This window comes from Erinaceus europaeus, chromosome 1 (genome assembly GCF_950295315.1).
Source record: "Erinaceus europaeus chromosome 1, mEriEur2.1, whole genome shotgun sequence".
In the NCBI taxonomy this organism is placed as follows: domain Eukaryota; kingdom Metazoa; phylum Chordata; class Mammalia; order Eulipotyphla; family Erinaceidae; genus Erinaceus; species Erinaceus europaeus.
Genome location: NC_080162.1, coordinates 150,812,327 through 150,836,962, shown reverse-complemented (window position 1 = coordinate 150,836,962; position 24,636 = coordinate 150,812,327). Strand labels below are relative to the sequence as shown.

General features: G+C 48.1%; 1 protein-coding gene across 2 annotated transcripts; it reads left to right on the top strand.

The window, feature by feature from the left end:
* Window positions 1-69: 69 nt before the first annotated feature.
* On the top strand, window positions 70-24,186 carry HSF1 (heat shock transcription factor 1). Of its 2 annotated transcripts, none has more exons than XM_060197529.1 (13): window positions 70-369; window positions 19,612-19,720; window positions 20,020-20,156; window positions 20,371-20,495; window positions 21,282-21,357; window positions 21,437-21,498; window positions 21,586-21,682; window positions 21,765-21,901; window positions 21,990-22,244; window positions 23,250-23,355; window positions 23,426-23,491; window positions 23,577-23,649; window positions 23,716-24,186. In XM_060197529.1, exons 1-13 carry the CDS (start codon window positions 253-255, stop codon window positions 23,919-23,921), a joined length of 1,566 nt encoding a protein of 521 aa, XP_060053512.1. In that variant the 5' UTR covers window positions 70-252; the 3' UTR covers window positions 23,922-24,186. The 2 variants fall into 2 exon arrangements, with proteins under 2 accessions (XP_060053512.1, XP_007516090.1); XM_007516028.3 differs by having other exon boundaries at window positions 71-369; window positions 23,580-23,649.
* The last annotated feature ends 450 nt before the right edge of the window (window positions 24,187-24,636 follow it).

Genomic DNA, 24,636 nt, shown 5'->3' with positions numbered 1-24,636 from the left:
GCGGGGTTATATGGAACGGGCGGGGTTATATGGCAGGTGGGGTCGACGTGCGCGCACCGGGCTACGCGAGCAGGCGGAGCCGACGGGAGCGCGCCCGTCACAAGATGGCTGCGGCCATGCGAGGGTCTGGGGCCGTGTGTGCGCAGTGGGCAGCAGCGGTGCGGTCCAGGTATCAGGCGTGTCAGTGGCGCTAGCCTGGCCTTCGAGTCTTGTTTGTGGTCACTTCCTCCGCCTCACCCCGCCTTGGCCAGCATGGATCTGCCGGTGGGCCCGGGCACAGCGGGGCCCAGCAACGTCCCGGCCTTCTTGACCAAATTGTGGACACTCGTAAGCGACCCGGACACCGACGCGCTCATCTGCTGGAGCCCGGTGAGCGACCTGGCGGCGGATGGGGGCTCTGCGACCCGGCCCGTCTCGCTTGGGGTAGGGTGTGGTGTGGTGTGGTGGGGGCGGAGTGATTGGCCCTGCCCCCCTCGCGCAGTCCCGGGGATGCCGGTGTCGCGGGGTGCGGCGCGGCGGCGGCTCCAGCCCACGCGCGTCTCGGCGCGGGCAGAGATCCTCCCCTTGAGTTCTCCGGCTGCAGAAGTGCGTCTCCCCACAGTGCGCGAAACTTTGGGAACGAAAGTAGTGACAGCCTAATCTCTCGGAATAAGTTTTCAGGGTGGTGTGGCCACTACGGTTCACAGAAATTCCAGACTTAGCGTGGGATTTGGGGGAGGGGGAGCGCGTGGCAGAAAGTATAATGTCTTAAAGTTGAGGTGGGTCACCAGCCAGATTCCATCTTCCAGAGTTGAGTTTCCAAGAGCAGCTTTGTTTTCTGTTTCTCACCAGTCATCTTGATACTTGGCCCTGTCTCCAGTTGCCTAGCAGCAGGCTTGTTTATTTGGTCTGACCCTACAAGACCGGACAGCTCCGGTTTGCAGAGGTAAATCCTAGTCTCTTTAGAGTTGGATGTGCTGTTCACATCCTGGCTGTTTCCCAGATAACTCAGTCATAGCCTAGACTACAAAGGGCTGCCCCAATCATGCAGAGGCTGTGGACACCTCCAAATATTCATGACCTTCTGAGGACCGGCAGCCGCGTTTCTCAGATTCGGCTAAATCCTTCTTTCTCATACTCTTAAGAGATTAGAAAAGAAGTCTGGACTGAAGCTAGCCTGGGCGGGAAGCCAGGTCTCTGCTTGTCTGTTTCCTGAAGCAATGCTCTATCTGAAGAGTGTTTAGAATTAAAGAGACTAGAAATCATGCAACATTTTTGTTTTTGACACCTCTGTGTGGGTGTTCACCATTCCTCACTTCATGATGGCCAGCATAAGTCCCAAAAAGGAAAAGCAGTCTTTCCCCTCATAAACCACAAACTTTCTTTGACCAACGAAAATGGGCCCCATTTCTGCCTTCTGTCCTTCCTTCTTTGTCTGGAGGGAAACACGCTTACCCAGTGAAAGTTGGAGCCTTAAAGTTTCTCTGAGATACTCAGAGCTTAATTCTGCTGGGATGATTTAGACTGCCCCTTAAACTGAGGGTGAAACTTGTGACTTGCCACCAGATGTTTCCAGGACACAGGGCCTTGGAGTGGGAGAGTTGGATCTGCTCAAGCCCGTTAGACAGCCTCCACTCCCAGTGGCCACACCCAAGTGGGCCTGGTATCCTCCCTAGGGATAGCTGGGAATGAAGTGGAGCTGGGCATTTGATCCCATCAGCACCTAGGCCAGCAGGGTGTGGTTGTATAGGAGCTGGGTTGACAATGAACACAGAAACCCTGCACTAGCTCAGAAGTGGTAGGAAGACCTTGGACAGGTTGAATAGGGATGGCCAAATAGCATGTCTCAGACAGGAGATAGTAAGTAATCCCTTATGTGGCCACCAGATTGCTCACACAAGCTATGTGGCTTCTGTTCAGAAAGCCTGCACAGGATCTTCTACCAATGGGAGCTCAGAATTCAGCCCTCCCAGATCTTGGAAAGACTGCTCCATGTTCTGGGGTGCCTTCTTTGTACTGGAAGGTTTCCCACCATTCTGCCAGGAGACACCCTGGATTATGGGCTGAGCCACGAAAGCAGTAGCCTCTTGAGTTTACATACACACAATGATGTACATGAAAACCAAGGGCTTAGAACACCACCAAGCTACACTGCAGTCACTTTTTTTTTTTTTGGTAGTCTTGTATAAGATATAAATTTGCTTGAGACTAAGGACTGGCTATCCCTGAGCTGATGGGCAAGCAGGTCACTTTGTTCCCACTTGGATTTTATTTTATTTTATTTTTTTTATTTTTACTTTTATAGAGATAGTGGAATGGAGAGGAAGGGAGAAAGAGAGACATCTGCAACACTGCTTCACCACTTGTGAAGGTTTCCCTCTGTAGGTGGGCACTAGGGCCCTTGCATAATGCCTTCTTCTTCTAGCGTTTGCCACATAATGCCTTGAATTATTGGAAAAGTCATGATGCATATTTGCATAGAAAAATATATCGTGGAGCCAGACAGTGACACACTTGGTTAAGTGCACACATTATAGTGCATAAGGAAGAAGGTTTAAGCCCCTGGTCCTGTCCCACAGGAGGAAAGCTTCACAAGTGGTAAAGCAGTGCTGCAAGATGTTTCTCTGTTTTTCTCCTCCTCTAACTACCCACCCCACTCAATTTCTCTGTGTCTCTATTCAATAATAAATAAATTTAAATATATATATTTATCTTTATTTTATTCACTGGATAGAGACATCCAGAAATTGAGAGGAAGGGGGAGATAGAGACGAAGAGAGAGACAGAAAGACACCTGCAGCCCTGCTTTACCACTTGGGAAGCTTTCCCTCTGCAGGTGGGGACCAGAGGCTTGAACCCAGATCCTTGTGCACTGTACTGTGACATTTGCACTCAACCTGGTGTGCCACCACCCAGCCCAAAAATACATTTTTTTTTTGCCTCCAGGGTTATTGCTGGGGCTCAGTGCCTGCACCATGAATCCACTGCTCCTGGAGGCCATTTTCCCCCCTTTTGTTGCCCTTGTTGTTGTAGCCTTGTTGTGGTCGTTATTGTTGTTGTTGATGTTGTTTGTTGTTGGATAGGACAGAGAGAAATGGAGAGAGGAGGGGAAGACAGAGGGGGAGAGAAAGATAGACACTGCCTGTGAAGTGACTCCCCTGCAGGTGGGGAACTGGGGGGCCTGAACCAGGATCCTTATGCAGGTCCCTGCGTTTTGCGCCACATGCACTTAACCCGCTGTGCTACCACCTGACCCCCCAAAAATACATTTTTAAAAAAATATTTATTTATTCCCTTTTGTTGTCCTTGCTGTTTTTTATTGTTGTGGTTATTATTGTTGTTATTGATGTTGTTGTTGTTGGATAGGACAGAGAGAAATGGAGAGAGGAGGGGAAGACAGAGAGGGGGAGAGAAAGATAGACACCTGCAGACCTGCTTCACTGCTTGTGAAGCAACTCCCGCACAGGTGGGGAGCCGGGGGCTTGAACCAGGAACCTTATACCGGTCCTTACACCTTGTGCCACCTGCACTTAAGCCACTGCACTACTGCCTGACTCCCCCCAAAACACATTTTTAAAAAAGAAAAAGTATGACTTTTCTGACAACCCAAAAACATGTTTACTGAGTGTGCCACCACCTGGCCCCCTGGCCCTCATTTTTGTTTGTTTGTTTGTTTACCAGAACACTGCTCAGCTCTGGTTTATGGTGGTGCTGGGTATTTAACCTGGGGAGCTCCAGTGGCACAGTCGGTTAGTGTGAGGTACTAATAAAGGATTTAATCTGGGACTTTTGGTGCTTCAGGCATAAAGTCTTTTTGCATAACCACTATGCTATCTCCCCAGCCCCCTGTTTTGTTTTGTTTTGTTTTGTTTTGTTGTTTGTTTTTTATAGAAAGAATTCCTTTTAAAAAATATTTATTTATTCCCTATTGTTGCCCTTGTTGTTTTATTGTTGTAGTTATTATTGTTGTTATTGATGTCATTGTTGGATAGGACAGAGAGAAATGGAGTGAGGAGGGGAAGACAGAGAGGGGGAGAGAAAGACACCTGCAGACCTGCTTCACTACTTGTGAAACAACTCCCCTGCAGGTAAGGAGCTTGGGGCTCAATTCGAGCCCCCAGTTTTTATTTATCATTTTTATGTGGTGCCAGGGAATGAATCCAGGACCTCACACATATGCAGTGTCACTGAGTGACCTCCCTGGACCAGTTTCCTATAACCTATCCTTTTGAGTGGGAGAAAGAGGAGAGATTCCACAGCACCACTTCACTATACTTGTTACACCTGAAATTCTCACATATCTTAGGGAGTGCACTCTACTACTATCTGCCAGACTGTATGCATTTTTTGAAAAGTGAACATAGTTCTCATAACTGAGCAGAAGGGCATTATTTCAGGTTGATCCATACCCCAAGCCTGTTTGTGTCTCTCCCTGGTGGGATTGGACTCTAGGGAGGTAGGGTTCCAGAACACACTGGTAGGGTCATCTCCCAGATAAGTCAGGTTGGCATCATGGTAGCATCTGCAACTTGGTGGCTAGAAAGCACTAAGATATAAAACAGAACAAATTGTTTAATAATCAGGATCCTAAAGGTAAGAATATAGCAGATAAGATTTGGGGTCTCTATTTTGGAAAAAGCTAGGAAGTCTGTTTTAGGTATATTCCAAAGGGCCAATGACCTTACTCATTTTTGCCTGGGTCCAACAGTTAACATGCAGGTGGGCTAAAAGTATTGTCTGGGAAGATGGTGTCAGAATTGAGAATAGGACTAAAAAGCTGGATCAAGGCAGAGAGTAGCTCCCAGATATGGGGAAAGTATATAACTACCATTAACTATAAACCCCATCAATCAGACCTAGGGCCCATGTCTATTCATATTTAGCACAGGAGCTTGTGTAACCTCTGCATCCCTGTAGGTCTGAGTTTGCATTCTGTGGTCATAGCTAGGAACATTCTAGGCTGCACTCATTTCAGGACCTGTCTTCCTCCAGTGGCAGAGAATATTGACCCAGCCTCCCCTCCGAGAGTGGGGCAGTCCTTACCATTGTTGTTCCACATTGCGGGCAAAGTCCTATAGAGGCCCATGAGAGGGTTTATGATGTTGTTCCTGAAGGAGATGACTAATGCAGATGACTAGAGAAGGATCTGTTAGAGGTCTAGGCCCATCATATCATGCAATTCCACTGTTCCCAGTATACTCCCCCCCCTCCCCCCCAGAGCACTGCTCAGCCCTTGCTTATGGTAGTGTAGGGAACTGAACCTGGGACTTTGGAATCTCAGGAAAATGAGAGTCTCTTTGCATAGCCATTATGCTATCTACCCCGCCCCTACTTTATTCTTTTTTTTTTTAATATTTATTTATTCCCTTGTTATTGATGTCGTCATTGTTGGATAGGACAGATAGAAATGGAGAGAGGAAGGGAGGATAGAGAGGGGGGAGAGAAAGACATCTGCAGACCTGCTTCAGCACTTGTGAAGCGACTCCCCTGCAGGTAGAGAGCCAGGGGCTAGAACCGTGATCCTTATGCAGGTCCTTATGCTTTGCGCCACATGCACTTAACCTGGTGCGCCACTACCCAACTCCCTTTTTTTTTTTTTTTTTCATATATCTATGTACCTATAGATGTTTTTGCTACCAGGGTTATCAATAGGAATTAGTACCTGAATGACAGATCCACCATTCCTGGTGGCCACTCCGCCCCACCCCTTTTTTTTTTCCCTTTGATAACACAGAGAATTTGAGAGGGGAAGAAAGAAGATAAATCTGCAGCACTGTTTCATTGCTTGTGAAGCCTCCCCTCCATAGATGGGAACCAGTGACTTGAACTGTGGTCCTTGTACATGGTAATGTTTGCACTCAGCCAAGTGCACTACTGCCTGGTGTGTGTGTGTGTGTGTGTGTGTGTGTGTGTGTGTGTGTGTGTGTGTGTGTGTGTGTGATTTATTTAAAGAGAGAGCCAGAGTACCACTCTGCCAGGGATCAGACTTGGCACTTCCTGCTTGAGAATATAGTGCCGTAGTCCTTATTCACTTAGCCCCCTGAGCCCCCTGAGTTTGCATTCTGTGGTCATAGCTAGGAACATTCTAGGCTGCACTCATTTATACTTGTTTTTCCTTTTTTACCTCAGAGCAAAAGGAGAGAGGAGTGACACAGTAGAACTGCTTCACTATTGCTCCACCGTTCATAGAGCTTATTCTGGTGCTGAGCATGGTGTTCCCATGTGGTACAGGGGGGCTCCTCACATAACGTAAGATGTGTATTCTGCCTGACAGATATCTCCCAGACCTTAGTCATTTTTTAAATTTTATTTTATCTACTTCACATGAGATGAATTATTGGAAAAGTCATGATGCATTTTTGCATAGAAAAAGTATATCAAGGGGAGTCGGGCTGTAGCGCAGCGGGTTAAGCGCAGGTGGCGCAAAGCACAAGGACCGGCATAAGGATCCCGGTTCGAACCCCGGCTCCCCACCTGCAGGCGAGTCGCTTCACAGGCGGTGAAGCAGGTCTGCAGGTGTCTTTCTCTCCCCCTCTCTGTCTTCCCCTCCTCTCTCCGTTTCTCTCTGTCCTATCCAACAACGACGACAACAACAATAATAACTACAACAATAAAACAACAAGGGCAACAAAAGGGAATAAAAAAAAAAAAAGAAAAAGTATATCATGGGACCAGGCAGTGGCATACCTGGTTAAGCGCACACATTACAGTCCACAAGGAAGCAGGTTCAAGCTCCTGGTCACATCCTGCAGGAGGAAAGCTTCGCAAGTGTTTTGTAAGAGTTTCATTAAAAAAAAAAAAAAAAAAAAAAGAGTTTCATATAAGGGGAAAGAGAAGCCAGAGCACTACTCTGGCATGTGTGGTGCTGGGAATTAAATCAGGAGCCTCAAACATGCAAGTCCTGCACTCTACTGGCTGAGCTATTTCCCCAGCCACTCATCTTTCCTATAAATCTAAAATTTCTAAAATTAGAAACTTTTGAATAGGCAATGGGAGATTAGCAACATATTAAGAATTATGAGGGAAATAAGATCACTGGGCCAGAATAGCAATAGAAGGAGTTCCTTCCTCTTTCCACTAAAGAGTTGTGTCCCAGAGAGTATGGGACAAACACACTTTTTTTCTTCTGTCTTTCCTTTATGTGGTTCAGACACGAGAGCTCATAGGAAGTGCCCTGTGGATCAGACAAAATTAAATTCCAGCCCTTTGACCAGGGAACTGGGTAGTAAGAGGAAAATTACAGAAAGGGAAGTCTTCCAGAAGGCTGTGGTGAGCTCCTATGCAAAGGAGCAATTGGGCAAAAATGTGGTATCTCTCATCTTTTTTTTTTTTTTTCCCTCCAGGGTTATTGCTAGGCTCAGTGCCTGCACCATGAATCCACCGCTCCTGGAGGCCATTTTTCCCCCCTTTTGTTGCCCTTGTTGTTGTAGCCTCACTGTGGCCATTATTATTACCATTGTTGATGTTGTTCGTTGTTGGATAGGACAGAGAGAAATGGAGAGAGGAGGGGAAGACAGAGACGGGGAGAGAAAGACAGACACCTGCAGACCTGCTTCACCACCTGTGAAGCAACTCCCCTGCAGGTGGGGAGCCGGGGGCTTGAACTGGTATCCTTAGGTCGGTCCTTGCGCTTTGCGTCACGTGCGGTTAACCCACTGCGCCACCGCCCGACCCCCGATATCTCTCATCTTATCCTTCACCTTTTTTTTTTTTCTGTCCTATCCAACAACGACATCAATAACAACTACAACAATAAAACAAAAAGGGAACAAAAGCAAATAAATAAATAAATGAAGAGAGGAATCCTTAATACAGTTTATCAAATAGAGTTCGACACTGTGTTCTCTGCTCTTAGACTGTTCTTCTCCATGACATTTTACTAAAAGAGCAGAAGGTAGAGTCAGGTAATATTCAATGGTTTGCTTAGGCTGTACATAATTTGATTTAAACATTTATTTTATTGTTTTTAACAGAGGAAGGGAGAGCGAGAGAGCCAGTGTGTACTGCTCAATTCTGGCATCAGGTGGTGTCAGGGGTGAACCTAGCAGCATCGGGGTCGAACTTTAACAGCTTAATATATCTTCCTGGCTTTCCCTCTGTTATTATAAACCAACTCCAGTCCAGGTTCTACTTGTGTTTTCTCTTCTGATCTTGTTTTCCAACTTCTGCCTGTGAGTGAGATCATCCCATATTCATCCTTCTGTTTCTGACTTATTTCACTTAAAATAATTTCTTCAGACTCCATTCAAGATGGGCTGAAAATAATAAAATCATCATTTTTAATAGTCAAATAGTATTCCATTGTGTATATAGACCACACCTTGCTCAGCCACTTATCTGTTGTTGGACACCTGCCAGTCTTTTTTTTTTTAAGGTTTTTTTTTTTAACGTTTATTTATTCCCTTTTGTTGCCCTTGTTGTTTTATCATTGTTGTAGCTATTATTGTTGTTATTGATGTCGCTGTTGTTGGATGGGACAGAGAGAAATGGAGAGAGGAGGGGAAGACAGAAAGGGAGAGAAAGATAGACACCTGCAGACCTGCTTCACTGCCTGTGAAGTGACTCCCCTGCAGGTGGGGAGCCGGGGGCTTGGACCAGGATCCTTACGCTGGTCCTTGTGCTTTGCGCCACCTGTGCTTAACCCACTGCGCTACCGCCCGACTCCCCCTTATGCCAGTCTTTGCACTTTGCGCCATGTGCGCTTAACCCACTGCACTACCTCCTAACCCCAGGGTTTGTAGACTTTTCTAGAAAACTTAGGGGGTTTTCAGGCTTGCCTCTGGTGACTATTTGCGAACTTATGACTTGTGTGCTCAGGCAATTAAGGGCACCTTTGTGTGCCCTTGTGGAGTTCTTTCTGTTCTTCGGCTGCGATTACCTCCATCAATCTAATTTCCGATTGACTGACTCATCAGCCAGTTTACGCCTTCTTTTTTTTTTAAATTTATTTATTAATGAGAAAGATAGGAGAAATAGGAAGAACCAGACATCACTCTGGTACATGTGCTGCTGGGGATTGAACCCTGGATTTCATGCTTGAGAGTCCAAGGCTTTATCCACTGTGCCACCTCCCAAACCACTACACCTTCTGTTAAGCCTGTCTAGTTCACTATTCTTTTCAAGAGATGCTGCTGTTCATCTCCAGGTTTTTTGTTTGCTTCTGCCTTACATGCCTGTCTCTTTTTTCTTATCTTTGTTGGATAAGACACTATGGTCTCGCTTTCCTTCTCTGTTTCCTTGACTTCTCTGAGCATGTTTGTGACGGCTTCTTTATTTTTTTATTGTTGTCGTTGTTGGATAGGACAGAGAGAAATGGAGAGAGGAGGGGAAGACAGAGGGAGGAAGATAGACACCTGCAGACCTGCTTCACCACCTGTGAAGCAACCCCCCTGCAGATGGAGAGCCGGGGGCGCTTAATCCATTGTGCTACCACCCGACTCCCTGTGATGGCTTCTTTAAAAAGTTTAGCATCTGACATCCTATCCTTCTCAGTCAGTCACTTTGCATTGCTTTCTCTTTTCTCCCGTATATCCATCACTCTTTATCATTCTTTATTGTCTCATAGTTTTGTTTTTTGCTTTTGTTTTCATTTTTGTAAATGTTTTATTTATGTAAAGAGAGAGACCACAGCACTGTTCAGCTCTAGTTTGTGATGGTTCTGGGGGCTGAACACGGAACTTCAGAGCCTTAAGCATGAGTCTTCTTGCATAATCATTTATGCTGTCTCCCTAGCTCTCATGTCTTATAGTTTTGAAAAATTTCATTTAAAGTGATACATTTTGTGTTTCTAACCTCCAGTCTTCTTCTTTTTTTTTTTCTGTTTGTTTTTGTTCTGTGGCTTGATTAGGCAATTTCAGCAATGTCTGTAATTCTTTCTTTGGTATCCTAGCTCTCTTCTGTGTGGTGTTAAACCCAACCTTTGGCTCCATAATTACTACCTGGTAACTCTACTAGCTGTGTTTGTTTATTTGTTTTAAGATTGACTATTGCAACCCAGGAGATGGCTTAGTGAATAGAGCACTGGACATATGTGCATGAGGTACTGAGTTTGATCCTGGGCACCACGTAAATGAGACAAGTAGTAGATGGTAGTGTGCCTGGTAGTGTGTTTGCACATTACCATGGACTAGGACCAGGGTTTTAAGCCCCTAGTCCCATTTATATGAATGGTGAAGCGGTCCTGCAGATATCTCTCCTCTCTATCTCTCTCCCTCTACCTGTCTCTCACCTTTGTCAAAACAAAACAAAACAAAAAATGGCTGCCAGGAGCAGGGAATCTATCTTACAACACAGAGCCCCAGCAATAACCCTGGTGGAAAATAAATAAATGCTGATTTTTCCCATGTCATTGTGTGTGCCCAGGGTAGTGGGTGGGTAGGTGGGTAGGAATATGGGTGATAGAGACAGAGATGAAAGGGCAGTAAGAGACAGTGAAAGAAACCATAGCACCCAAACTTCCTCCAGTGCCATGGGGGCCAGGCTCAAACCTGGGTCACACACATGGCAAAGCAGCATGCTGCCCAAGTGAACTGTTTTGTAGGTGCAGTATTGGTGTGTGTGTGTGTGTGTGTGTGTGTGTGTGTGTGTGTGTGTGTGTGTGTGTGTGTGTGTGTGAGAGAGAGAGAGAGAGAGAGAGAGGGGGAGAGATAGAGAGATAACCAGAGCATCTGTCGTAAGTGATGCCTGGATTGGTACTCAGGACTTCATGCTTGTAAGTTGGACACTCTGTCCACTGGGCCACAGTTCTGCTTTTTTTTTTTTTTTTACGAGAGCTCTATAAAGAGAAAGACACAGAGGGTGGGGGTATATAACATAATGGTTATGCAAACAGACCCTCATGCCTGAGGCTCCAAAGACCCAGGTTCAGTCCCTTTCACCACCATAAATCAGAGCTGAACAGTGCTCTGGTAGGAAGGAATGAAGGCAAGCAGACAGAGAAAAACCAGAGGACTACTCAGTTCTGGTTTATGGTATAGGTAGGGATTGAACCTGAGACCTTGGAGCCTCAGGTATGAAAGTCTGTTTTTTGTTTTGTTTTGTTTTGGCCTATAGTATTGCTGGGGCTCAGTGCCTGCACCACAAATCCACTGCTCCTGGAAGCTATTTTTTTCCCGTTTGTTGCCCTTGTTGTTTTATCACTGTTGTGGTTATTGTTGTTGTTATTTGATGTAGTTGTTGTTGGATAGGACAGAGAGAAATGGAGAAAGGAGGGGGAGAGAAAGACACCTACAGACCTGCTTCACCGCTTGTGAAGCAATCCCCTGCAGGTGGGGAGCCAGGGGTTTGAACCGGGATCTTTTTTTTTTTTTTTAATATTTATTTTATTTACTTATTCCCTTTGTTGCCCTTGTTGTTTTATTGTTGTAGTTATTATTGTTGTTGTCGTTGTTGGATAGGACAGAGAGAAATGGAGAGAGGAGGGGAAGACAGAGAGGAGGAGAGAAAGACACCTGCAGACCTGCTTCACCGCCTGTGAAGCGACTCCCCTGCAGGTGGGGAGCCGGGGTTCGAACCGGGATCCTTATGCCGGTCCTTGTGCTTTGCGCCACCTGCGCTTAACCCGCTGTGCTACAGCCCGACTCCCTGAACCGGGATCTTTAATGCCAGTCCTTGTGCTTTGTGCCACCTCTGCTTAACCACTACGCTACCACCCAACCCCCTAGGTACAAAAGTTTTCCACTGGGCTATTGCACTCAGCCTGAAAGTCTTTTGCATAACCATTGTGCTGTCTTCCCAGCTGTGTCTACTGTTTTTGACTTAGTCTTGGAGCACAAATCATTCACCAGTCTGACTGATTCAGTTAAATGAGCACTGGTGATTTTTGAGGAGGTGGATCTGTCTCTGAGGTATGTCCTTCCCAGTAGGGCTCTCAGCTATCTTTTTCCCTATGAATTAGCTGACTGTGGTTGAAAATATTAGAGTTCGGGAGTCAGGTGGTAATGCAGCGGGCTAAACACACATGGCTCGAAGCACAAGGACCAGCGTAAGAATCCTGGTTCGAGCCCCCAGCTCCCCACCTGCAGGGGAGTCACTTCACAGGTGATGAAGCAGGTCTGCAGGTGTCTATCTTTCTCTCCCCCTCTGTCTGCCCCTCCTCTCTCCATTTCTCTCTGTCCTATCCAACAACAACGACAGCAATAACAAAAATAATAGTAACAACAAGGGCAACAAAAGGGGAAAAATAGCCTCCAAGAGCAATGAATTCGTAGTGCAGGCACTGAGCCCCAACAATAACCCTGGAGGCAAAAAAAAAAATGTTAGAGTTCCCAAAGGGAACTCAAGAGCACTTTCCTTTGGACTACCTCTCCCCTAGATAAACTCTGAGGGATTCTGGACAGGATGGTACCTCTGGTCTTAGCTCAGCTCTCCCAACTGGGATGTTCTGTCCTACAGTTAGCTAGGTTGATGGTGGTAGAAGTTCAGTATTTTCTGCCTGCCAAACCAGGGGTAGAGCAACTATCCTATGGGTAAGGGCAGAATGGAGAAAGGTGACCCCAGTCTTTTCGTTGCAATTATCAGGAATATAACTTATTGGCTTGGATGGGATGGCGGTGGCCAATAGTAGTGGTCTGTCCCTCAGTAAGCCATATTGGAAACCGAGGGGAGAGGAGTTCCCATCTTTTTTCCATTTCCTCCCAGAGTGTAGTATCATACATGGTGCTCTGGCAGGGAGGAGGAGGGAGCAGGTATGATGGAGATACCACAGACTCCATTAGTTTTAGTAGATTTCTTAAGTGTTTCTTCTTTTGTTATATACCTTTATAATTTAAAGAGATTTTAATGACATTTTTTAAAACTTTGCTTGTTTCATTTGAAAGTAGTTTATTTAAACTTGTCACACTGCCATACAGAAAGAGAAATCTCCCCTTATCAGAACACTGCTTAGCTCTGGCTTATGGTGGTTCAGGGGATTGAACCTCAGAGCCTTAGGCATGAAAATCTTGCATGATGGTTATGCTGTCTTCCCCTTACCCTTTCCTTCATTTTTTATTTGTTACATATGAAAGAGAGCACCACTCTGACACATGAAGTGCCAGGGATCAAGTTAGGAGAGTCAGGAATGCAAGCCCAATATTCTACTAGTTTTGCTAGATATAGAATTCTTGGTTGACAGTTCTCTTTCAGCACTTATGTCATCCTATATTTCTGGCCTCCAATGTTCTGTTGAGAACTTCCCTGTTGAACTTACTAAGGACATTGTACTTAATGAGTTTTGTCTCTTGCTACTTTCAAGCGTATTCCTTGGTTTTATTTACACTTTCTACGGTTTGATTATAAAGTATCTAGGTATGAATCACTTTCAGCTTATCCTACTTGGAGTTTTTATCTTCCTGGATAGTTTTCATTAGTTGGGAAGTTTTGGGCCATTACATTAATGTTCAGATATCCTTTCTTTTTCTCTTCTAACCTTCTGGTTCTCCCATTTGTATTTCTGTCTATGTTCTCAGAAGTTCTGGTCATTTTTCTTCATTTGTTTTTCTTTCTGCTCCTCAGACTAAATAATCTCAGCTGACTTATCTTCTTGTATGCTAATTCCTTTTTGTCCTTGCTTATACTTGTTCTTGAACCCCTTTGTTGAATTTTATTTATTTATTTATTCATTTTTACCAGAGCACTGCTCAGCTCTGGTTTATGGTGGTGCAGGGGATTAAACCTGGGACTTTGGAGTCTCAGGGATGAGTCTCTTTGCCTAAACATTATGTTTTCTAGCCCCCCCCCCCCCCCGTGTTGAATAAAGCTATACTAAGTTGTACTCTTAAACTCACAAATTCTAATACATATATATATAATTTTTATTTTATTTTATTTTATTTTTTTTACCAGAGCACTACTCAGCTCTGGCTTATGGTGATGCAGGGGATTGAACCTGGGACTCTGGAGCCTCAGGCATGAGAGTCTCTTTGCATAACCATTATACTATCTGCCCTTGCCCTCTGTCTATAATTTTTATCTTTACTGTTAATTTCTGTTCTCTGACAAAATCCCTTTGTTTTCCTTTTCTACTTCTTTGTTTTTTGTTTTGTTTTTAGACCTATTTATGGGAAAAAGAGAATAAGAGTCAGAACATAAACTCTGGCATATGATACCAGGGCTTGAATCCAGGACCTCATGCTTGAGAATCCAACACTATCTATTGTGTTCCTTCTTTATTTCTCTCTTTTTTTAAATTTTTTAAATTAATTAATTTATTTTCCCTTTGTTTTTGCCCTTGTTGTTTTATTGTTGTAGTCATTATTGTTGTTGTTATTGATGCTTTGTTGTTGGATAGGACAGAGAGAAATAGAGAGAGGAGGGGGAGACAGGGAGAGAGAAAGATAGACACCTGCAGACCTGCTTCACTGCTTGTAAAGCGACTCCTCTGCAGGTGGGGAGCCGGGGGCTTGAACCAAGACCCTTATGTCGGTCCTTGTGCTTTGTGCCACCTGTGCTTAACTGCTGCGCTACCGCCTGACTCCCCTTTATTTCTTTTTATTTGTTAAGAGAGAGAGAGAAAGAATATGAATGAGACCACAGAGCCAAAGCTTCCTTTCCTTCTTTCCTTAGACACAATTTCTTTTTATTTTTTGGACATATTTTAAATTGTTAACTTAAAGTATATGCAGTGAACCCAATATATAAGCTTCTTTGGGGATTGTCCCTATTGTTTTGTTTTTTCCTGTGTGTGGGCCACACCTTGTTGCATATATGTTGGAACTAGACTTTTAGTATAATGTGACTGCATTAAACTCTGGATTTCATTCTCTTCTTTCCCTTCCTTGCCCTCCCTCAGGATTTTGTGGGTGAGTTTGTTTACCAAAGCATTGTTCAACTCTGATTTATGGTAGGCATGGGAATTGAACTTGGATTTGGAGCCTCAAGCGTGAAAGTTTTTGTGCATAATCATTATGCTATCTCTCCCAACCTTTGGAGCTTTTTCTTCTTTTTCTATTTGGTGGGTTCTGAACTAATTTGGGACAGTTTACATTCTTTATTATTTGTGGTCACTGACACCTCTGCCAGGTCAGCTTAGTGGTCAGGTAGTGGAGGGGTATAAATCTCCTTTAAAGGAGTCGGGCGGTAGCACAGCGGGTTAAGCGCAGGTGGCGCAAAGGACCGGTCTGAGGGTCCTGGTTCGAGCCCCTGGGTCCCCACCTGCAGGGGAGTCGCTTCACAAGCGGTGAAGCAGGTCTGCAGGTGTCTTTCTCTTCCCCTCTCTATCTCCCCCTCCTCTCTCCATTTCTCTCTGTCCTATCCAACAACGATGGCATCAACAGCAACAATAAAACAACAAGGGCAACAAAAGAGAATAAATAAATAGATTTTTTTTTTAAATTAAAGTAAGTTAAAATAAAAAAATCTCCGTTAATGCCTGGAACCAGTAACTCTTCAATCCTGCTGGGACTCTGTGTGTTGGGGAACCCTAGTGTGTACAACCCTAGTCCATCCTTCCTGTTTAGGAGCCTCAAGGTCAGTCAGAGGAGAGCATTTAGGACTTTCTCACCTTTGCCAACATGCACACCGCCCCACACACAGATAAGCCTCTGGATTCCCAGGAACTTGGAGCTTTTCGGTCCCCTTTACATACTTCATTTCCCAGTTATTCCTTTCTTTTTTTTTTAAATATTTATTTATTCCCTTTTGTTGCCCTTGTTTTATTGTTGTAGTTATTGTTGTTACTGATGTCGTCATTGTTAGATAGGACAGAGGGAAATGGAGAGAGGAGGGGAAGACAGAGGGGGAGAGAAAGACATCTGCAGACCTGCTTCACCGCCTGTGAAGCAACTCCCCTGCAGGTGGGGAGCCAGGGGCTCGAACCGGGATCCTTATGCCAGTGCTTGCACTTTGCGCCACCTTTGCTTAACCCACTGCACTACTGCCCAACTCCCTCCCAGTTACTCCTTTCTTTTTTTTTTTAATTTTATTTATTCCCTTTTGTTGCCCTTGTTTTATTGTTGTAGTTATTATTGTTGTTATTGATGTCCTTGTTGTTGGATAGGACAGAGAGAAATGGAGAGAGGAAAGGAAGACAGAGAGGGGGAGAGAAAGACAGACACCTGCAGACCTGCTTCACCGCCTGTGAAGGGACCTGCCTGCAGGTGGGGAGCCGGGGGTTTGAATTGGGATCCTGACGCTGGTCCTTGAGCTTAGCGCCACCTGCGCTTAACCCGCTGCGCTACAGCCTGACTCCCTCCTTTTTTTTTTATTTTTTTATTTTTTTTTTTTAAATATTTATTTAGTCCCTTTTGTTCCCCTTGTTTTATTGTTGTAGTTATTGTCGATAACGTCATTGTTGGATAGGACAGAGAGAAATGGAGGAGGGGAGACAGAGGGGGAGAGAAAGACAGACACCTGCAGACCTGCTTCACTGCTTGTGAAGCGACTCCCCTGCAGGTGGGCAGCCAGGGGCTCCAACTGGGATCCTTATGTCGGTCCTTTTGCTTTGCACCATGTGCATTTAACCCACTGCACTACCGCCTGACTCCCTCCCACTCTTTTTTTCTATTAAAAGGAGGAAAATTGGGCCTGGAAGATGGCTCAGCAGTGTTGATCATTAGTTCAGGGATCCTTCACAGCACCACATAAAATTGCCTCTAGGTATTTTTAGCGAACGTCCCTCTGGGAAAGAGATTTTTTTTTCTTTTTTTTAAATTTTATTTATTTAACAAAAAAGTCATTAACAAAATCATAGGATGGGGGGTTACAGCTCCACACAATTCCCGCCACCCAGTGGGAAAGAGATTTTTATACTGGAAGAACTGGTCAAATCAAAGGCTGCTTTGAAAGTAGGATTGTGGAGGGAACTGCCAGATGGATCAAATCCTGTCCTCTTTAGGGGATCTAGAAGGCACTCCAGGAGGCTGGTTCCCCAGAATCACATCATTGGGTTTCAGGACTTCAGGTGAGGGGAGCAAGGCAGCATGCCACTGAGCTGACAAATCTTGCTGAGATTGAACTGATTTCCTTGAATAAATGCTCCCCGCAGGGACTCTCCTTTGGTTCATTTTCAGAGTTTTCAGAGTCTCTTCATCCACCATTCCACTTGTTTCCTCTTACACATTTTTTTTCTTTGCCTCCAGGGTTATTTCTGGGGCTAGGTGTTAGCACTACGAATTCACTGCTCCTAGAGGCCATCCCTTTCCATTTTGTTTCCCTTGTTGCTACTGTTATTGTTGCTATTGATGTTGTTGGACAGGACAGAGAAAAAAGCGAGAGAGGAAGGGAAAGTTAGACACCTGCAAACCTTCACTGCTTGCGAAGCAACCCCCCTGCAGGTGGGGAGCTGGGGGCTCGAACTGGGATCCTTATACCGGTACTTGCGCTTTGCATCATGTGCACATAACCCGCTGTGCTACCGCCCAGCCCCCTTAAACTTCTGTTTTTGGTTTGTGTTTTTATTTTTATTTTTTATATTTATTTATTTTCCCTTTTGTTGCCCTTTTTTTATTGATGTTGTCATTGTTAGATAGGACAGAGAGAAATGGAAAGAGGAGGGGAAGACAGAGAGGGGGAGAGAAAGACAGACACCTGCAGACCTGCTTCACTGCCTGTGAAGCAACTCCCCTGCAGGTGGGGAGCCAGGGCTCGACCAGGATCCTTGCGCTTTGCGCCACATGCACTTAACTCACTACACTACCACCCGACACCCCCCCCCTTACACTACTTGTGTGATGGAGGTCAGACAGTTCAGCTTCACAGGGCTCATCCCCTCTTCCCCATATTTCATATATAGATAGATAGACAGACAGATAAATAGATAAATAGATAATATAGTTTGTTTGTTAACCGGAGCAGTGCTGAGCTCTAGCTTATGGTGGTGCAGGGGATTGAATCTGGAACCTTGGAGCCTCAGGCATCAGTCTCTTTGCATAAATATTATGCTGTCCAACCCTCCCAATTTTTATTATATATTTTTAATTGGGGTTGTTTTACATTTGACAGTAAATATAATAGTTTGCACATGCATAACATTTCTCAGTTTTTCACATAACAATATAACCCCACTAGGTCCTCTGTCATCCTTTTTGGACCTACACTCTTCCCTCCCAACCCACCCCAGAGTCTTTTACTTTGGTGCAATACACCAACTCTAGTCAGTTCTCTTCTGATCTTGTTTTTCAACTGCTGCCTGAGAGTGAGATCATCCCATATTCATCCTTCTGTTTCTGACTTATTTCACTTAACATGATTTCTTCAAGCTCCATCCAAGGTGGACTGAAAACAGTGAAATCATTGTTTTTAACACCTGGGTTGTTTCCAGGTTTTGGCTATTACAGATTGTGCTGCTAAGAACATAGGTATACACAAATCTTTCTGGATGGGTGTGTTGGGTTCCTTAGGATCTATCCCCAGGAGAGGAATTGCAGGATCATAGGGTAAGTCCATTTTTAGCCTTCTGAGAGTTCTCCAGACTGTTCTCCACAGAGGTTGGACCAATTTACATTCCCACCAGCAGTGCAGGAGGGTTTTTTATTATTATTATTATATACTTGATGGGAGAGAGAGAGTACTTGGGGGGGGGAGGAGTGAGAGAGGGAGGACACCAGATCTTCACTCTGGCACATGTAATGCCAGGGATAAAACTCCTGACCTCATGCTTGAGAGTCCAAGGCTTCGCTGACATTACTACTTCTCAGGTCCTTAGCAGATTCCCGGGATATACCCCAATATTCTCTTCCCCTGCAGACGGGTCCTCCTGATGCTTTCTTTTTTTTATTTATTATGTAATCCCCCACCCCTTTTGTTGCTGATCGTTGTTGTTGTTGGGTAGGACAGAGAGAAATGGAGAGAGATGGGGAAGACAGAGGGGGAGAGGAAGACAGACACCTGCAAACCTGCTTCACCGCCTATTAAGTGACCCCCTTCAGGTGGGGAGCCGGGGACTCGAACCGGGATTCTTACATTACCTGCACTTAGCCCTCTGCGCCACCACCCAGCTCCCTCCTGATGCTTTCTGACTGAGGCTAAGGAAAGGAGTGCAGTGGTTTTCTTACAACCTAAGTTTTTCATCTCAGGTACCACAAGAAAAATTCAATCATTTTTCCTTCTCTCTTTTTAATTTTATTGGTATAATAAAATATAGTAGTTGGTACATATATAATATTTCTCAGTTTTCCATGTAACACTCTTCACCCCCCATGTAGGTCCTCCTTCACCATCATGTTCCAGGACTTGAACACATCCCCACCCCATAGTCTTTTACTTTGGTGCAAGCAATCATGTTTCTAAGCATAAATGTGTGTTTCCCTCAGGATAACCACAATTAGATTTCAATTTACTTGGCTGCCTCAATTTGGAGTCTGAGCTGCTTGTAGGGGGGAATTTGCCAGTGAAAGCTAAAAGTCAACCCCATGGTATACACACTGATACAGAGCTGAAAACCCTCCCCTGCAGAATGACCTATAGCCTTTCATTAATGTCCCCTTTGGCCCCAGCACCCTGGCAGGGCTCCCCAACTTGAGGACCTTAATGTCCAGCCATGCATCTTTGTTGTCACATGTCTGATCAGGGATGCGGGCTGTGAGCGGGGATGGGCACAGCTGGCTGATGCTCCTGGGCTGCTCTCTGCCTGCCATGGGCCCCCAGGCCTCCCGCTGCACAGGGGGCACATCCCCTGCTGGCTGCGTGTGACTCTTCCCACGTGTCTCCTGGCAGAGCGGGAACAGCTTCCACGTGTTTGACCAGGGCCAGTTTGCCAAGGAGGTGCTGCCCAAGTACTTCAAGCACAACAACATGGCGAGCTTCGTGCGCCAGCTTAACATGTGTGAGTGCGCCGGGCGCCCCTGCAGGCAAAACACCAGCACTAAGCCAGTCTGTGGTGAAGATGGTCCTAGGGGTGGGTCATGGGAGACTGAGGGCAGGGGCCTCTGCCCTGAGAAGGGCCCTCTTGGGCCTGAACCCAATGCCTCCAGGAAGGCCCTTGTGGAGTCCCAGCTAGGCTCTAGGGCACGCATGAGGGCACGGGTCACCCCTGGCACGCTTCACCCGGCGGGGGGCTGGTGGCCAGGCTAGAGGTGTAGTCCCAGCCCTTAGGCAGAGCTACCCCTGCCCTGTCATGTGCAGATGGCTTCCGGAAGGTGGTCCACATTGAGCAGGGTGGCCTGGTCAAGCCAGAACGGGACGACACTGAATTCCAGCACCCTTGCTTCCTGCGTGGTCAGGAGCAGCTCCTGGAAAACATCAAGAGGAAGGTGACCAGTGTGAGTAGCACTTCCCACCCCTCAACCATGGTGTTCCCCATGGCTGGGGACAAGCTGCCATCATGGACGCAGGCCGCCTTGTCCCCACACAGTCACCCATAGTGTCTCTGGGAAGGGTCCTTTCCAGGCAGCCTCTGGGCCCTTGGAACTGCACCCCTGGCGTTCCCCCTCTGTGGAGGGCAGGGCATTTGAGTGATTCCTCCCCTGGGACCAGGTGACCACTCTAAAGAATGAGGACATAAGGATTCGGCAAGACAGTGTCACCAAGTTGCTGACAGATGTGCAACTCATGAAGGGGAAACAGGAAAGCATGGACTCCAAGCTCCTGGCCATGAAGCAGTAGGTGCCTCATTGGGGAAGAAGGGGCTTCCCGGGCCAGCACCCCCTTGTCTCAGGTCAATGGGCAATACAGAGAAACCCCCTGAGGAGAAGCCGGAGGGCAGCAGGCAAAGCAAGCCCCTCCACCCCGTCTCCTGACGATCTGCTCCTGCACTTTCTGCACGTCTTCCCTCAGCTTCCTTCCCTGGGACCTATGCTCCCACTCTGGAAGCAGGCTCTGTGCCATGAGCAGAGCAGAGCTAGGCACTTCACAGCCCCCAGGCCACCTCCTCTCCCACAGCCCCACACCACTGCACAGGTGTGGGAAGCAAGAAGCATTTGGCACTTTTTGGATGCCCTATACTCCCTGAGAAGACTGGCCTGGGTGGCCACCTCTGCCAGATGCTGTCCTCAGCCACTCAGAGGGGGCCTAATGTCCCTTCCTGTGTCACCTGCTCACCTCACATTGGGGTCTACATGGGGACAGGTCCAGAGGCACTTGACTTTATAGTATGCAGGAGGGTGGGTAGTCAACTCCATTCCCAGAAGACATAGAACTGTAGTGTTGCTCAAGGTGCAGGCCACTTTGCTCAGTTGGTCCTTCCCACTCCTTGGGGCCACTTCCAAGTGGCTTGAAGGCCTGGTGGAGAGGGGAGCTAGGACAATACCATGTGCTGCTCTGCAGCTGGAAGAGCCCCCAGGGTCTGAGAATCTGCACCTCCTCAAATCTCTGCCTGACTTCCTGGCACATCCAGGACCCCCCCCCCCAACTTGAGTCCCCCGCTGACCAGTCCTGGTCTCTTCCAGCGAAAACGAGGCCTTGTGGCGGGAGGTGGCCAGTCTGCGGCAGAAGCACGCCCAGCAGCAGAAAGTCGTCAACAAGGTGCCAGGTGACCGGTGGGGCATGTGGTGGAGTCCCTGCCTCACCACCTGCCAGGCTGACTGTGCCTCTTGCCCTACAGCTCATCCAGTTCCTCATGTCCTTGGTGCAGTCCAACCGGATCCTGGGGGTGAAAAGAAAGATGTGAGAATGGCGATACCCCCCACCTTTTCCCACCCCTCCTCCTTCCCCAGCTGGGGTGACAGCTGACCCTGCCCTTCCCCCCTGCAGCCCCCTGATGCTGAATGATAGTGGTGCTGCCCACTCCATGCCCAAGTACGGCCGCCAGTACTCCTTGGAGCACATCCATGGAGCTGGCCCCTACCCGGTGAGCAGTGAGCACTGCCCCAGGGCTGGGGAATGGTTTCTGGGCTGTGTGCCTCACACACCCTCACCCCCCTCCACCCTAGGCTCCAGCCCCGGCCTACAGCAGCGCAAGCCTCTACTCCCCAGATGCTGTGGCCAGCTCTGGGCCCATCATCTCCGACATCACAGAGCTGTCGCCCAGCAGCCCCTTTGCCTCCCCTGGCAGGAGCATAGATAAGAGGTGGGACATCATCACCTAGGAGAGTTGGGAGGACTGAAGGGGACCTCCACTGTCCACTGGTGCCTGCTGACACAACCCTTATGTGCAGGTCCCTGGTAAGGGTCAAGGAGGAGCCCCCCAGTCCGCCTCAGAGTCCTCGAGTGGAAGAGGCCAGCCCCGGGCGCCCACCTTCTGTCTTGGAGACCCCCCCGTCCCCAATCACTTTCATTGACTCCATTCTACGAGAGAGTGAGCCAGCCCCTGTGGCCTCAGCCACTCCCCTCCCAGAGGCTGGGGTCCACCCCCGTTCACCCACTCCTGCATCAGCGCCCGAGAAGTGCCTCAGCGTAGCCTGCCTGGACAAGTGAGTGCCTGCCCTCCCCACCCAGAGTCAACCAGGCCTCAGCCCAGGGTTCCTGGAGGGCTATGTTCCACGGGGCTGGTGTGACCTCAAGTTCTGGACTTTAGCCAGGTCAGCCATGGGACCCTGGGTGTGGACCTCCTACACACTGAACCCCAGCCACGCAGTTGCTTTGGGCTCCCACTCCTGGCACAGGCCAATGGGTCCCTACAGCCTTACTCTGCTACCGAGGCCAGCAAGCAAGGGTGGGGGGCACCAAGTAGCCTGGCCCCTGCCTGCAATCGGGGGGCTCTTTTCTTTGTATCTTGCAGTTTGGCACACGCTCCAAAGATGTCTGGGGTCGCCCGCCTCTTCCCCTGCCCCTCTTCCTCTCTGCATGGCCAAGTCCAGCCGGGGCTCGTGTTGTCCCCACTGGGGAGGGAGGACTTGGCCTGAGTTCACCCCTCCTTCCAAGTACATTCCTGACCCAGGCATCCTGGGCCCTTCAAAGCCCCATGTGTATTGGAGGGGCTTCCCAGTACAGCAGCCAGGGCCCTGCTAACTAGCTTCCTCTCGGTAGGGCTTTGTCACACAAGCAACCCCAGGAGCATTTGGCCACCTGCCCAGTGAGCCCAGTACACCCAGTGGCCCCAGCCCTGCAGGTCACAGCTGCTATGCTCAGTCTCCCCCTGCCCCCAGCAGCACAAGGGAGCCCCACCTCAGAATGACATCCCAATGTAAGGGCTCCAGCCAGTACCCACAGCCCAGTTGGTCCCAAAAGAACTGTGCCCAAACACCTGAGTCTGAGATGCACTGTAGGACCTCACAGTGACTGTATCAACCAGGGAAGCCCAGCCCTTCTTCGTACACTGCCCCCTCTCCAAACCCCTGAGTTCCCTGGAGCATGCAGGGGTCTCCTGTGAGACCAAGGGATAGGTTGATCCTTGCTGTTGGGCCAGTGTGAGTGCTGCAGGAAGGTGTCTGGGATGGCCCAGGACACTGCGTCACCTGGCCACCCACTCTGGCCAGGACCGAGCTCAGCGACCACTTGGATGCCATGGACTCCAACCTGGACAACCTTCAGACCATGCTGACAACCCACGGCTTCAGTGTAGACACCAGTGCCCTGCTGGATGTAAGTCCTGCCCCCACCCCATGACCCCCACCCCTTCCCTCGAGCAAGCCCTGACTTATTTCCTTTACAGCTCTTTAGCCCCTCTGTGACCATGCCCGACATGAGCTTGCCGGATCTAGACAGCAGCCTGGCTGGTGTATGTACTGGGGGACACTATGTAGGGGAGGTGGCGGCAAGGGGGCAGGGACCAGCAACGCCCTCACTGTATTCTCCTGTCCCAGCAGATCCAGGAGCTCCTCTCTCCCCAGGACCCCCCCAGGCCTCTCGAGGCTGAGAACAACAACCCTGACTCAGGTGAGCAGAGCCCACTGCCCACCCTGGCCCTGCATATGCCCCTCCCTGACCCACCTCCCCCTGCAGGGAAGCAGCTGGTACACTACACAGCACAACCCCTGTTCCTGGTGGACCCGGGCCCTGTGGACATGGGCAGCAGCGACCTGCCTGTGCTCTTCGAGCTGGGAGAGGGCGCCTACTTCTCTGAGGGGGATGACTACGTGGATGATCCCACCATCTCCCTTCTGACAGGCTCCGACCCCCCAAAAACCAAGGACCCCACTGTCTCGTAGAGGTTCCAGAAGGGCTGGCCATGCCTTCCCCTAGCCTTCCCATGCAGGGCTATCTTGGGGGAACTGGACGGTGGTGGGGTGGGCAGACCCATCAGTGGCAATGGCTGCCTGGGCCTCACAGCCACACTTGGACTGACTAGGGTTGCGGTGTTCATAGAATTGTATTTTGGATTTTTACACAAGTGGACCCCTTCCCCACTATAGATACACAGATATCTACACAGACAGGCAGGCAGGGATCTATATATATAAAGGACAGTCTCTATGGTGTGGCTTCTGCGTCTTTCCTCCTGCCCTGGGAAATGCACTAGCACACTCATACCCATGATACCACAGGATCCGTGTTTGCTCACAAGTCTTTATTAAAGGACTAGGCAGGGGCTAGCTGGGCCACAGAAACCCCACTCCCAAATCTCTCCACAAATTTGGACATTGGAGATGAACCCCCACAGTGGTCACAAAACACCAGGCAATCTCTGGCAGAGGAGGATTGTTTAGTGCTCTGGGATTTGGCTCCTGACCCTCAGCCAGGGGGTGCAGGGGCACAAAATGTGTGTGTGTATGTGTGTATGGGGGAGTCTACACCAAAGTGGCCCATCCAGTGTCCTGCACTCCCAGGAAGTCATCCACGACTCACTGTTCCCATTAAAGCCCCAGAAAATTGGCTTCCTAGGAGTCAAGAGACCAGAGGCACACTGCTCCCACTTCAGGGTCC